The following is a 14,481-nucleotide window of genomic DNA, read 5'->3' on the forward strand; positions in this document are numbered from 1 at the left end:
GAGAAAGAAACTACCGCTGACATCTGTCCTATATCTATCACCCCTCAATTTAAAGCTATGCCCCCTCGTGCTCGCCGTCAGAGGCTCTCCCTGTCCACCCTATCTAACCCTCTGATTATCTTATATGTCTCTATTAAGTCACCTCTCAACCTTCTTCTCTCTAACAAAAACAGCCTCAAGTCCCTCAGCCTTTCCTCGTAAGACCGTCCCTCCATACCAGGCAACATCCTAGTAAATTTCCTCTGCACCCTTTCCAAAGCTTCCACATCCTTCTTATAATGCGGTGACTAGAACCATACACAATACTCCAAGTGCTGCCGCACGAGAGTTTTGTACAGCTGTAGCATAACCTCATGGCTCCGGAACTCGATCCTTCTATTAATAAAAGCTAACACACTGCATGCCTTCTTAACAACCCTGTCAACCTGGGTGGCAACTTTCAAGGATCTGTGTCCCTGGACACTGAGATCTCTCTGCTCATCTACACTACCAAGAATCTTACCATTAGCCCAGTACTTTGCATTCCGGTTACTCCGACCAAAGTGAATCACCTCACACTTGTTCGCATTAAACTCAATTTGCCACCTCTCAGCACAGCTCTGCAGCTTATCTATGTCTCTCTGTAACCTACAAAATCCTTCGTCACTATCCACAACTCCACTGACCTTAGTGTCGTCTGCAAATTTACTACCCCACCCTTCTACGCCCTCATTCAGGTCGTTTATAAAAACGATGAACAGCAGTGGACCCAACACGGACCCTTGCGGTATACCACTGGTAAGTGGACTCCAGAATGAACATTTCCCATCAACCACCACCCTCTGTCTTCTTTCAGCAAGCCAATTACTGATCCAAATTGCTATATCTCCCACAATCCCATTCCTCCGCATTTTGTACAATAGCCTACTGTGGGGAACCTTATCGAACGCCTTATTGAAATCCATATACACCACATCAACCGGTTTACTCTCATCTACCTGTTTGGTCACCTTCTCAAAGAACTCAATAAGGTTTGTGAGGCAAGATCTACCCTTCGCAAAACCATGCTGACTGTCCCTAATCAAATTATTCTTTTCTAGATGATTATAAATCCTATCTGTTATAACCTTTTCCAACACTTTACCAACAACTGAAGTAAGGCTCACTGGTCTATAATTACCAGGATTGTCTACTCCCCTTCTTGAACAGGGGAACCACATCTGCTATCCTCCTGTCTTCTGGCACTATTCCTGTAGACAATGACGATTTAAAGATCAATGCCAAAGGCTCGCCAATCTCCTCCCTGGCTTCCCAGAGGATCCTAGGATAAATCCCATCCGGCCCAGGGGACGTATCTATCTTCACACTCTGCAGGATTTCTAATACCTCTTCCTTGTGAACCTCAATCACACCTAGCCTAGTAGTCTGTATCTCAGTAATCTCCTCAACAACATTGTCGTTTTCTAGAGTGAATACTGTTGAAAAATATTCATTTAGTGCTTTCCCGATCTTCTCTGACTCCACACACAACTTCCCACTACTATCCTTGATTGGCCCTAATCTTACTCTTGTCATTCTTTTATTCCTTGAATACCTATAGAAAGCCTTAGGGTTTACCCTGATCCTATCCGCCAACAACTTCTCATGTCTCCTCCTGGCTCTTCTGAGCTCTCTCTTTAGGTCTTTCCTGGCTACCTTGTAACCCTCAAGCGCCCTAACTGAGCCTTCACATCTCATCCTAACATAAGCGTTCTTCCTCTTAACCAGAGATTCCACTTCTTCGTAAACCATGGCTCCCGCGCTCTACAGCTTCCTCCCAGCCTGACAGGTACATACTTATCTAGGACACACAGTAGCTTTTCCTTGAATAAGCTCCACATTTCTAATGTGCCTATCCCCTGCAGTTTCCTTCCCCATCCTATGCTTCCTAAATCTTGCCTAATCGCATCGTAATTGCCTTTCCCCCAGCTGTAACTCTTGCCCAGTGGTATACACCTATCCCTTTCTAAAGTTAATATAACAGAATTGTGATCGCTATCACCAAAGTGCTCACCTACTTCAAAGTAACACCTGGCCGGGCTCATTACCCAGTACCAAATGTAATGTGGCTTCGCCCCTTGTTGGCCTGTCTACATATTGTGCCAGGAAGCCCTCCTGCACACACTGGACAAAAACTGACCCATCTATAGTACTTGTACTGTAGTGATCCCAGTAAATATTTGAATAGTTGAAGTTCCCCATGACAACTACCCTGTCTCTCTCACTCCTATCGAGAATCATCTTTGCTATCCTTTCCTCTTCATCTCTGGAACTATTCGGAGGCCTATAGAAAACTCCCCAACAGGGGGACCTCTCCTTTCCTGTTTCTAACTTCAGCCCATACTACCTCAGTTGACGATTCCCCAAACATCCTTTCTGCAACTGTAATACTGTCCTTGACTAACAATGCCACACCTCCCCTCTTTCACCATCTTCTCTGTTCTTACTGAAACATTTAAATCCTGGAACCTTCATCAAGCATTCCTGTCCCTGCTCTATGTCTCTGAAATGGCCACAACATCGAAATCCCAGGTACCAACCCATGCTTCAAGTTCACCCACCTTATTCCGGATGCTCCTGGCATTGAAGTAGACACACTTCAAACCAACTTCTTGCTTGCCAGTGCCATCTTGCGTCCCTGAAACTTGATTTTGGACCTCCCTACTCTCAACCTTTTCTATACTCGAACTGCAATTTTGGTTCCCATCCCCCTGCTGGATTAATTTAAATCCACCCCAATAGCCTTAGCGAATTTCTCCCCCAGGATATTGGTACCCCTCTGGTTCAGATGAAGACCATCCTGCTTGTAGAGGTTCCACCTACCCCAGAAAGAGCCCCAATTTTCCAAGAATCCAAAACCCTCCCTCCTGCACCATCCTTGTAACCACATGTTCAACTCCTCTCTCTCCCTATTCCTTGCCTCACTAGCACATGGCACGGGCAACAAACCAGAGACAACAACTCTGTTCGTCCTAGCTCTGAGCTTCCATCCTAGCTCCCTGAATTTCTGCCTTTAATCCCCATCTCTCTTCCTGCCTATGTCGTTGGTGCCTATGTGGGCCACGACTTGGAGTTGCTCCCCCTCCCCTTAAGGATCCCCAAAACACGAAGTAGAAGATCAATCATTGAAGGGTGGAGTGGTCCTGAAGGGCTAAATGGTCTACTCCTAATTCCATTTCTTATGTTTTTGTGCAGAAGTGAAAGCTCAGCTGGCCAAGAACAGCCCAGAGAAAAGACTGGCCGTGAATTAAGTACCTTCTCAAGCTCAGCACCTTGCCATGCAGCATGTGCAACACAGTCAGCTGAACCATTTTGGGGCTTATTACTCACACAAACCACAGAGTTGCCACCACAATGCAAACCATCATCTTAAGAGATCACCACCAACTTCTCAAGAGGAGTTAGGGATTGGCAATAAATGCCGACCCAGCTGGTGACACCCACATCTTGTGACCAAATTTAATAGAACGAAAAGCATAAAGAATGCATATGCATGGGCACATCATCACCTCCACCTCATCCACATTAATTCTACTTGAAGGTATATTGTCTGTTTCTTCATCTTTCTAGATCAAATTTCTGGAACTCCCCCTCTAACAACAATGTGGGAGCACCTTTGTCACATGTACAGCTGTGGTTCAAGAAAGCTGCGCATCACTGGAGTTTAGAAGAGTAAGAGATTTATTATTGTCCCATGTACTGAGATACAGTGAAAAATATTGTTTTGTGTGCAACCCGAGAAAATCATATCTTACATAAGTACATCAGGAGAATAGAACAAAATGCAGAAAAGGTGATCTGATTGAAATATAAAATCCTGAAGGATCTTGAGAAAGTAGATGTGGAGAGGATGTTTTCTCAAATTAGACAATCTAGCATCAGAGATGACTGTTCAAAATTCAGGGGTGGCCCCTTTAAAATAAACAGATTTTTTTTTTCTTTCATAATATCAGGAATCTTTGGTGCTCACTTTCTGAAAGGTTGGTGAAAACAGTTAGATAGTTTATTGTTTAAAAAAAAAGAGGATGAAACGTTACTGGAGTAGACAGGAAAGTGGATGAGGTCAGCTATGATCTTGTTGAGTGGCTGAATAGGCTCAAGGGGCTGAATAGCCAACTTTCCCTCCTTACATGTACATATATATCACCTTCTCAAGGATAACTAGGGATGGAGAGCCAGTGAAACCCACGTCTTATGGATGCATTAGGATTTAACAAAAACAGTGAAAGGCAGTAAAAGGTTGTGGAAAATCAATTCACTCTTAATTCAGTACATGATATAATGACAAATTATGAAATATACAAAAGAAGGTTTGAGTAATATTAAAGAACCAAAGTCCACATTATATCTAAAATATCAGCACACCACTTCACAGTGAAATATACATGCTTCTTACTCACAATTCTGGACTGCGACTATTCGTGGTATTGTTCAAACCATGGAGGGAATTGGACATGCTTTCCCAAAGACAGGAAGATCATTGTAAAGTATAACAGTTGGGGCAACTATCTTGGATGGCACTATGATTGGGTATGGCACAGTGCCACTGCCCACCATCTTTGATCAATGAAGGAGGTAGGAGGATGGAGGGTGGATGAGGTTGGGTTATTTACAAATATGCTGCGATGCTTAAGAAGAAAAAACATTTCAAAGCTCTTTTAAAATTATTTCATTTAACAGGAACAATATTTGGATAGACCAAATTCAACAAAAATCAGCAAGAAAAGTTTTCTAGCAGTTGTATAACCTTAAAAGTGAAGCTCAATTATTTTGCCATTCTCGGTGATAGGAGTTTCAACTTGATGGACTTTCACTGATTACCAATTTGAGTGTGGAAGTTGGAGAAAGAAAATTTTGTTTTATTCCTTCATGGGACCAGGGCATCACTGACTAGGTCAGCATTTATTGCTCATACCTAATTGCTGAGATGGTGGTTAAGGGTGATCATATTGCTGTGGGTCTGGAGTCATGTGTAGGCCTGACTAGGGTAACAATGGCAATTTCCTTCTCTGAAGGATATTTGTGAACCAGATGGGTTTTTCTGGCAATCGACAATGGATTCATGGTCATCATTAGACTCTTAATTCCAGATTTTTATTGAATTCAAATTCCACTATGTGCTGTGGTGGGATTTGAACCCAAGTCCCCAGAACATTACCTGGCTTCTGGATTAACAGTCCAGCAATAACACCATAAGGCCATTGGCTTCAAATTGGTTGGAGGAGGGGAAAAAAAAAATCATGTTTGACTTATGGATGGGCACCAATTAAAATCAAATTGGTATTACACAATCTTAAAACCTACCTGACGCTTGTAATTGTCTTTCCTTCCCCCTTGGTTACTGAGACTAATTATACTGGCAGAACGTACCATTGGAGTTCGGTGCCAAACTTTGGACTGGATGACACCTTCTTTTTCAAACTGAACGAGGTCATTGAGTGGGTCCCAGGGCCGGGTGCTGCATGCAATAAAATATACTACATTGTTAGTTATCTATCAAAATAGCTTTGATCCGAGGATCCAATACAATTTGATGATGAGAAACTGAACCAGTCATAACAATACTATGGTAATAAGAACAGGTCAGAGGCTAGGAATTCAACAAGTGTAACTCACCTGCCAACTGCTCAAAATTGGTCTACCTTTTACAAGGTACAAGTCATGAAAGGAATATTGTGCACTTGCATAGATGAGTGCAGCTCCAACAACACTTGAGATATTCATCTAGAATAACAAGGGCTCCACATACATGGGAACATTACCACCTGCAAATTCTGCTCAAAGTGGAAACACAGTTATAACATGGCTGTAGCACAGAAGGTGTCATCTGGTCCATTGTTGAAGCTGAAAAATGTGTTGCTAGAAAAGCGCAGCAGGTCAGGCAGCATCCAAGGAGCAGGAGAATCGACGTTTCGGGCATAAGACCTTCTTCAGGATCTGGTCCATTGTGTCAGTACAAACTCAATTCATTCAGATCTTAAAACAATCTAAAGAAGTGCCGCTGGACCTAAAACATCACTACCAGATTTACTGAATTCCCCACTTATTTCCGTTTTATTTAAATTCATTTAACATTACAATCTTGCCTTTTCCTTACAACTCTGCAAATTTTTCCTTTGCAGATAACAGTCTGATTTCTTTTTGAAATAATTTGATTGAATTTGCTATCACCACATTCTTGCATTTGAGACCTTAACCATTCACTGCACAAGAAAGGTTTTCTGCATGTCACTTCTGCTTTCTTTACCAGTTGCTTTAAATTCGTGCCCTTTCATTCTTGATCCCTTAACAAATGGGAACATTTTCTCCCTGACTGCTTTGCTCAGACTAAAGATTATGAATATCTCCTCTTAACCTTCTCACCTGCAAGCAATATAGTCACAACTTTTCCAGTCTACCTAAATATGGACGATACAAAGGTGAATGGGAACTTTGTTGTGGATAAAATGTAAAGTGGCTTGGAGAGGATTTGGGCAGGCTCAGTGAAGAAGATGGAATACAATACAGAAAAATGTGAGGTTATCCATTTATATAGGTGGGACAATAATGCACACTACTTCTTAAATGGTAGAAGGTTGCAAAACATAGACATACAGAGGAACCTAGGTGTCCTTGTTGTCAAGTCACACACAGATGCACCAAACTATTGGGGAAGCTGATGGAATGTCAGTCTTTATTTTAAGAGGTTTTGAGCATAGGAGTCATGACATTTTACTTCAGTTGTATAGGATTTGGGTTACATTACACCTCGAGTACTGAATGTAGTTTTGTCTCATGACATATTATTGGCATAAAGGGTGTGCAACAAATGTTCACCAGACTTGTTCCTGGGACTGTTAGACTGTCCTATGAAGAGAGAGATTGGACCGACTAGCCTGTATTCAATAGAACAAGGTAATAGAGAAGCATGGACACAGTCAATAGCCAGATACTTTTCCCCAGGGCAAGATTGACTGGCACAAGAGGTGATAGCTTTAAGATATTAAGAGGAAGGCATCGAGGAAATGACAGAGGTAGGTTCTTTATGCAGAGAGTTGTGAATACATGGAATGCGTTGCCAACAGTGATGGAGGAAGCAGAATCATTTAAGTGACTGCTGGACATGCACATGGACAGCAGTGAATTGAGGGGTGCATAGGTTAGGTTATTTTAAGTTAGATTGGGAATAGTTCTCGGCACAACATTGTGGGCCGAAGAGCCTGTTTTGTGCTGTACTTTTCTATGTTCTATGTAGAACATGTGGAACAAATCTGAAGCCCATCTAACCTACACTTTCATTTTCATCCATATGTTTATCTAATGACCATTTAAATGCCCTTCAAGTTGGCGTGTCTACTTTTGCTGGCAGGGCATTCCACGCCCCTACTACTCTCTGAGTAATGAAACTACCTCTGACATCTGTTCTATATCTATCACCCCTCAATTTAAAACTATGTCCCCTCATGCTAGCCATCACCATCCAAGGAAAAAGGTTCTCACTGTCCACCCTTTTCAACCCTCTGATTATCTGTCTCTATTAAGTCACCTCTCAACCTTCTTCTCACGAACAAAAACAGCCTCAAATCCCTCAGCCTTTCCCCATAAGACCTTCCCTCCATATCAGTAAATCTTCTCTGCACCCTTCCAAAGATTCCACATCTTTCCTAAAATGCAGTGACCAGAACTGTACGCAATACTTCAAGTGTGGCCACAACAGAGTTTTGTATAGCTGCAACATGACCTCATGGCTCCGAAACTCAATCCTTCCACCAATAAAAGCTAGCACAACCCTATCAACCTGGGAGGCAACTTTCATGGATCTATATACATGGACACCAAGATCTGTGTGACCAGTGGAGTGCCACAAGGATCGGTGCTGGGTCCTCTACTTTTTGTCATTTATATAAATGATTTGGATGCAAGCATAAGAGGTACAGTTAGTAAGTTTGCAGATGACACCAAAATTAGAGGTGTAGTGGACAGCGAAGGTTACCTCAGATTACAACAGGATCTTGATCAGATGGGCCAATGGGCTGAGAAGTGGCAGATGGAATTTAATTCAGATAAATGCGAGGTGCTGCATTTTGGGAAAACAAATCTTAGCAGGAATTATACACTAAATGGTAAGGTCCTAGGGAGTTTTGCTGAACAAAGTGACCTGGGAGTGCAGGTTCATAGCTCCTTGAAAGTGGAGTCACAAGTAGATAGGATAGTGAAGGCGGCGTTTGGTATGCTTTCCTTTATTGGTCAGACTATTAAGTACAGGAGTTGGGAGGTCATTTTGCGGCTGTACAGGACACTGGTTAGGCCACTGTTGGAATATTGCATGCAATTCTGGTCTCCTTCCTATCGGAAAGATATTGTAAAACTTGAAAGGGTTCAGAAAAGATTTACAAGGATGTTGCCAGGGTTGGAGGATTTGAGCTACTGGGAGAGGCTGAACAGACTGGGGCTGTTTTCCCTGGAGCATTGGAGGCTGAGGGGTGACCTTATAGAGGTTTACAAAATTATGAGGGGCATAGATAGGATAAATAGACAAAGTATTTTCCCTGGGGTTGGGGAGTCCAGAACTAGAGGGCATAGGGTGAGAGGGAAAAGATATAAAGAGATCGAAGGGGCAATTTTTTCACACATAGGGTGGTACATGTATGGAATGAGCTGCCAGAGGAAGTGATGAAGGCTGGTACAATTGTAACATTTAAAGGGCATTTGGATGTGTATATGAATAGGAAGGGTTTGGAGGAATATGGGCCAGGTGCTCGCAGGTGGGACTAGATTGGGTTGGGATATCTGGATGGGTTGGACCGAAGGGTCTGTTTCCATGCTGTTCATCTCTATGACTGCCAAGAATCATACCATTAGCACAGTACTCTGTATTCCTGTTACTCTTTTCAAACTGAATTACCTCACACTTTTTTGCATTAAACTCCATTTGCCAGCTCTGCAGCTTATCTGTGACCCTCTGCAACCTGTAATATCCTTTGGACTATCCACAACTCCACCGACCTTAGCATCATCTGCAAATTTACTAACCTATCCTTCTATGCCCTCAACCATGTCATTTATAAAACTGACACACAGTAGAGGTCCCAAAACAGATCCTTGACATACATTATTCGTAACCAAACTCCAAAATGAACACTTCCCATCAACTACCACCCTCTGTCTTCTTTCAGCTAGCCAACTTCTGGTCCAAACTGCTAAATCACCCTCAATCCTATGCCTCCATGTTTTGTACGTAGCCTACTGTGGGGAACCTTATCTAAACACCTTACTGAAATCCACATACACCACATCAATTGCTTTACCCTCATCCACCAATTTGGTCACCTTCTTAAAGATCTCAATAAGGTTTGTGGGGCACGACCTACCATTCACAAAACCGTATTGAAGATCCCTAATCAACTTATTCCTTGCTAGATGAATATAAATCCTATCTCTTATAAACTTTTCAAACACTTTACCCACAACCGAAATAAAACTCACTTCTCTATAATTACCAGGGTTGTCTCTACTCCCCTTCTTGAACAAGGGGACAGTATTTGCTATCCTCCAGTCTGCTAGCATTATTCCTGTAGACAATGACAACATAAGATCAAAGTCAAAGGCTCTGCAATCTCCTTCCCTGAGAATCCTAGGATAAATCCCATCCAGCCCAGGGTGCTTATCTATTTTCACACTTTCCAGAATTGCTAACACCTCCTCTTTGAGAACCTCAATCCCATCTACTCCCGTAGCCTGCATCTCAATATTCTCCTTGACAATGCTGTCTTTTTCCAGTGAGAATACAGACAAAAAATATTTATTTAGTGCCTCTCCATGCACAACTTCCCACTACTATCCTTGATTGGCCCTAATCTTTCTCGAGTCATTCTTTTATTCCTGATATACCTATATAAAGCTTTAGGGTTTTCCTTGATCCTATCTGCCAATGACTTCTCATGTCCCTTCCTCTTCGCTCTCCCTTTAGGTCTATCCTGGCTAACTTGTAACAAACTGAGCCTTCACGTCTCATCCTAACATAAGCTCCTTCTTCGTCCTGACCAAGAGATTCAACTTCATTAGTAAACCACGCTCCCTTGTTCAACCACTTCCTCCCTACCTGACAGGTACGTACTTTTCAAGGACACGCAATAGCTGTTCCTTGAATAAGCTCCACATTTCAATTGTGTCCATCCCCTGCAGTTTCCTTCCCCATTCTGTGCATCCTAAACCTTGCCTAATCGAATCATAATTGCCTTTCCTCCATCTTTAATTCTTGCCCTGTGGTATATACAATTGGGGGAAGGGTAAATACAATGCTGTAAGACAGGATCTGAGGAGCATAAGTTGGGAGCATAGGCTGTCAGGGAAGGATGTCGTGGAAATGTGGAACTTTTTCAAGGAACAGATACGACGTGTCCTTGATATGTATGTACCTGTCAGGCAGGAAAGAGATGGTCGTGTGAGGGAACCTTGGTTGACGAGGGAGGTTGAATGTCTTGTAAAGAGGAAGAAGGAGGCTTACATAAGGTTGAGGAAACAAGGTTCAGACAGAGCGTTGGAGGGATACAGGATAGCCAGAAGGGAGCTGAAGAAAGTGATTAGGAGAGCTAAGAGAGGGCATGAAAAATCTTTGGTGGGTAGGATCAAGGATAACCCCCAAGGCCTTTTATGCGTATGTGAGAAACATGAGAATGACGAGAACGAGGGTAGGTCCGATCAAGGACAGTAGTGGGAGACTGTGTATTGAGTCGGAAGAGATAGGAGAGGTCTTGAATGCGTACTTTTCTTCAGTATTTACAAATGAGAGGGACCATATTGTTGAAGAGGAGAGTGTGAAACGGACTGGTAAGCTAGAAGAGATACTTGTTAGGAAGGAAGATGTGTTAGGCATTTTGAAAAACTTGAGGATAGACAAGTCCCCCGGGTCTGACGGGATATATCCTAGGATTATGTGGGAAGCAAGAGAGGAAATTGCAGAGCCGTTGGCAATGATCTTTTCGTCTTTACTGTCAACGGGGGTGGTACCAGGGGACTGGAGAGTGGCGAATGTTGTGCCCCTGTTCAAAAAAGGGAATAGGGATAAACCCGGGAATTACAGGCCAGTTAGTCTTACTTTGGTGGTAGGCAAAGTAATGGAAAGGGTACTGAGGCATAGGATTTATGAGTATCTGGAAAGACACTGCTTGATTAGGGACAGCCAGCACGGATTTGTGAGGGGTAGGTCTTGCCTTACAAGTCTTATTGAATTCTTTGAGGAGGTGACCAAGCATGTGGATGAGGGTAGAGTAGTGGATGTAGTGTACATGGATTTTAGTAAGGCATTTGATAAGGTTCCCCATGGTAGGCTCATGCGGAAAGTCAGGACGCATGGGATAGAGGGAAATTTGGCCAGTTGGATAGAAAACAGGCTAACCGGTCGAAGTCAGAGAGTGGTGGTAGATGGTAAATATTCAGTCTGGAGCCCAGTTACAAGTGGAGTTCCGCAGGGATCAGTTCTGGGTCCTCTGCTGTTTGTAATTTTTATTAATGACTTGGAAGAGGGAGTCGAAGGGTGGGTCAGTAAATTTGCAGATGAAACGAAGATTGGTGGAGTTGTGGATAGTGAGGAGGGCTGTTGTCGGCTGCAAAGTGACTTAGATATGATGCAGAGCTGGGCTGAGGAGTGGCAGATGGAGTTCAACCCTGCCAAGTGTGAGGTTGTCCATTTTGGAAGGACAAATAAGAATGTGGAATACAGGGTTAACGGTAGGGTTCTTAGTGAGGTGGAGGAACAGAGGGTTCTTGGGGTCTGTGTTCATAGATCTTTGAAAGTTGCCACTCAGGTGGATAGAGCTTGTAAGAAGGCCTATGGTGTATTAGCGTTCATTAGCAGAGGGATTGAACTCAAGAGTCGTGAAGTGATGTCGCAGCTGTACAGAATCTTGGTTAGGCCACATTTGGAGTACTGTGTGCAGTTCTGGTCACCTCACTTTAGGAAAGATGTGGAAGCTTTGGAGAGGGTGCAGAGAAGATTTACCAGGATGTTGCCTGGAATGGAGAATAGGTCGTACGAGGATAGGTTGAGAGTGCTAGGCCTTTTCTCATTGGAACGGCGAAGGATGAGGGGTGACTTGATAGAGGTTTATAAGATGATCAGAGGAATAGATAGAGTAGACAGTCAGAAACGTTTTTCCCGGGTACAACAGAGTGTTACAAGGGGACATAAATTTAAGGTGAAGGGTGGAAGGCATGGGAGGATGTCAGGGGTAGGTTCTTTACCCAGAGAGTGGTGGGGGCATGGAATGCACTGCCTGTGGGAGTGGCAGAGTCAGAATCATTGGTGACCTTTAAGCGGCAATTGGATAGGTACATGGATGGGTGCTTAAGCTAGGATAAATGCTCAGCACAACATCGTGGGCCGAAGGGCCTGTTCTGTGCTGTATTGTTCTATGTTCTATATATCTATCGCTTTCCATCGCTAAAATAAACATACATGAATTGTGATCACTATTACCAAAGTACTCACCTCCCTCCAAATCTAACACCTGACCAGGTTCATTACCCAGTATGAAATCCAATGTGGCCTCGCCCCTTGTTGGCCTGACTATATACTGTACACATTGGACAAAAACTGACCCATCTAAAGTAATCAAACTATAGTATTTCCAGTCAATATTTGGTAAGTTAAAGTACCATGTTTCTCGTGTTCCTATCCAGAATCATCTTTGCAATCTTTTCTCTACATCTCTGGAACTATTTATAGGCCTATAGAAAACTCCCAACAGGGTGACCTCTCCTTTCCTGTTTCTAATTCAGCCCATACTACCTCAGTGGAGGAGTCCTCAAACGTCCTTTCTGCCACCCTAATACTGTCCTCAACTAACAATGCCACACCTCTCCCTCTTTTAAAATCTTACCTGTTCTTACTGAAACATCTAAATCCCGGAACTTGCAACAACCATTCCTGTCCCTGCTCTATCCATGTCCAAAGTCCCAGGTACAAACACGTGCTGCAAGTTCACCCACCTTATTCCGGATGCTCCTGGCATTGAAGTAAACACACTTCAAACCACCTTCTTGCTTGCCGGTGCACTCTTGCGACCTTGAAACCTCATTGGTGACCTCATTGCTCTCAAACTCCTGGATACTGAAGCTACAATTTAGGTTCCTATCCCCTTGCTGAATTAGTTTAAACCCTCCTGAAGAGCATTAGCAAATTCCTCCCCCCACAACCCCAACCCCAGGATATTGGTACCTTTCTGGTTCAGGTGTAGACCATCCTGTTTGTAGAGTTCCCACCAGCCTCAGAATTAGTCCCAATTATCCCAGCATCCGAAACCCTCCAACATCCCTGTAGCCACATGTTCAACTTCTCTCTCTCCCTATTCCTCGCCTCACTAGTACGTGGCATGGGTAACAAACGAGTGGCTTGTTCTAGCTCCAAACTTCCACCCTAGCTCACTGAATTTCTGCCTTAAATCCCTATCCCTTTTTCACCCATATCGTTAGTGCCTATGTGGACCACGACTTGGGGCTGCACCCCCTCCCCCTCAAGAATCCCGAAAACACAATCTGAGACATCACGAACCCTGGCACCTGGGAGGCAACACACCAATCGTGAATCTCTCCCGTTACCACAGAACCTCCTGTCTGGCCCCGTAACTATGGAGTCCCCAATGACTAATGCTCTCATCCTCTCCCCCCTTCCCTCTGAGCAACAGGGACAGACTCTGTGCCAGAGATGTCTAGCTTATGGCTTACTCTAATAGTTTAAACTTTTGCAGAATGAGAGGTAATCACATTTAAATCTAAAGATTACTTCAAGGGATAGACTGCGGAGATGCTGGAAATGTTTCTCCTTGTTGGGGAACCTACAGCTGGGGGCACAAATTAGAAGTGATAGGGATGTCACTCAGGTTTGAGCTGAGGAGTAATTATTTACTTGGAGGGCTGTGAATTTTTGGAATTCTCTATCACAGATGGCTGTGAGGGCTTTGTCTCTAAGATTGATAGATTTGATTTCCAGTGGCGTACAGAATTATGGAGATAGAGTGGGTAGGCAGAAAAGGTGTTTGATTATCTATGATCATATTAAATGCTGGTGCAGGCTCAGTGGACTGAATCGTCTACTCCCTTTTACTATGCTCATAACTGAAATTCCTCATCCCTGGAAACATTCATGTAATTTTCTTCTGCATCCTCTCCAATACCCTTATATCATTCCTGAAGTGTGACACCCAGAAATGGGTGTAATATTCCAGCGGTGCAGGACCAAGTGTCGAATATAACTTCAATACATTCCAAAGAAGAGTGATATTAGACAGCACTGAGGAATGTAATCGCACCTTTAATGTTCCTAATCTAGTGAAATCAATTCTGTCCTTACCACCTCTGGAGCATTCTTTTCCTCCAGCAATTCAATGCCAACCTTAATCAATACGATACTCCTTCCTCTTTTCTCCTTCAACGTTGCTAAAAAGGGACAAGTTGTTGAAGCTTTTCATCCTGGACTGATCTGAA

At 43.3% G+C, this 14,481-nt stretch overlaps 1 protein-coding gene across 11 annotated transcripts in view; it reads right to left on the reverse strand.

Annotated features, from left to right (window-relative positions):
• Nucleotides 1-14,481, reverse strand: part of osbpl8 (oxysterol binding protein-like 8) — a 432,009-nt gene that overhangs the window by 32,248 nt on the left and 385,280 nt on the right. For 9 of the 11 annotated variants that reach the window (XM_043708784.2, XM_087996947.1, XM_043708789.2 and 6 more), the window contains one exon: nucleotides 5,323-5,476. In XM_043708784.2, the coding sequence (XP_043564719.1) occupies nucleotides 5,323-5,476 (154 nt within the window). The remainder of the gene's footprint in view (nucleotides 1-5,322; nucleotides 5,477-14,481) is intronic. The other 2 variants (XM_043708786.2, XM_043708793.2) reach the window with 1 other exon arrangement.

Source organism: Chiloscyllium plagiosum, unplaced genomic scaffold (genome assembly GCF_037043375.1).
Source record: "Chiloscyllium plagiosum isolate Xiang-an unplaced genomic scaffold, Cpla_swu_hap1 HiC_scaffold_19, whole genome shotgun sequence".
Classification (NCBI taxonomy): Eukaryota; Metazoa; Chordata; class Chondrichthyes; order Orectolobiformes; family Hemiscylliidae; genus Chiloscyllium; species Chiloscyllium plagiosum.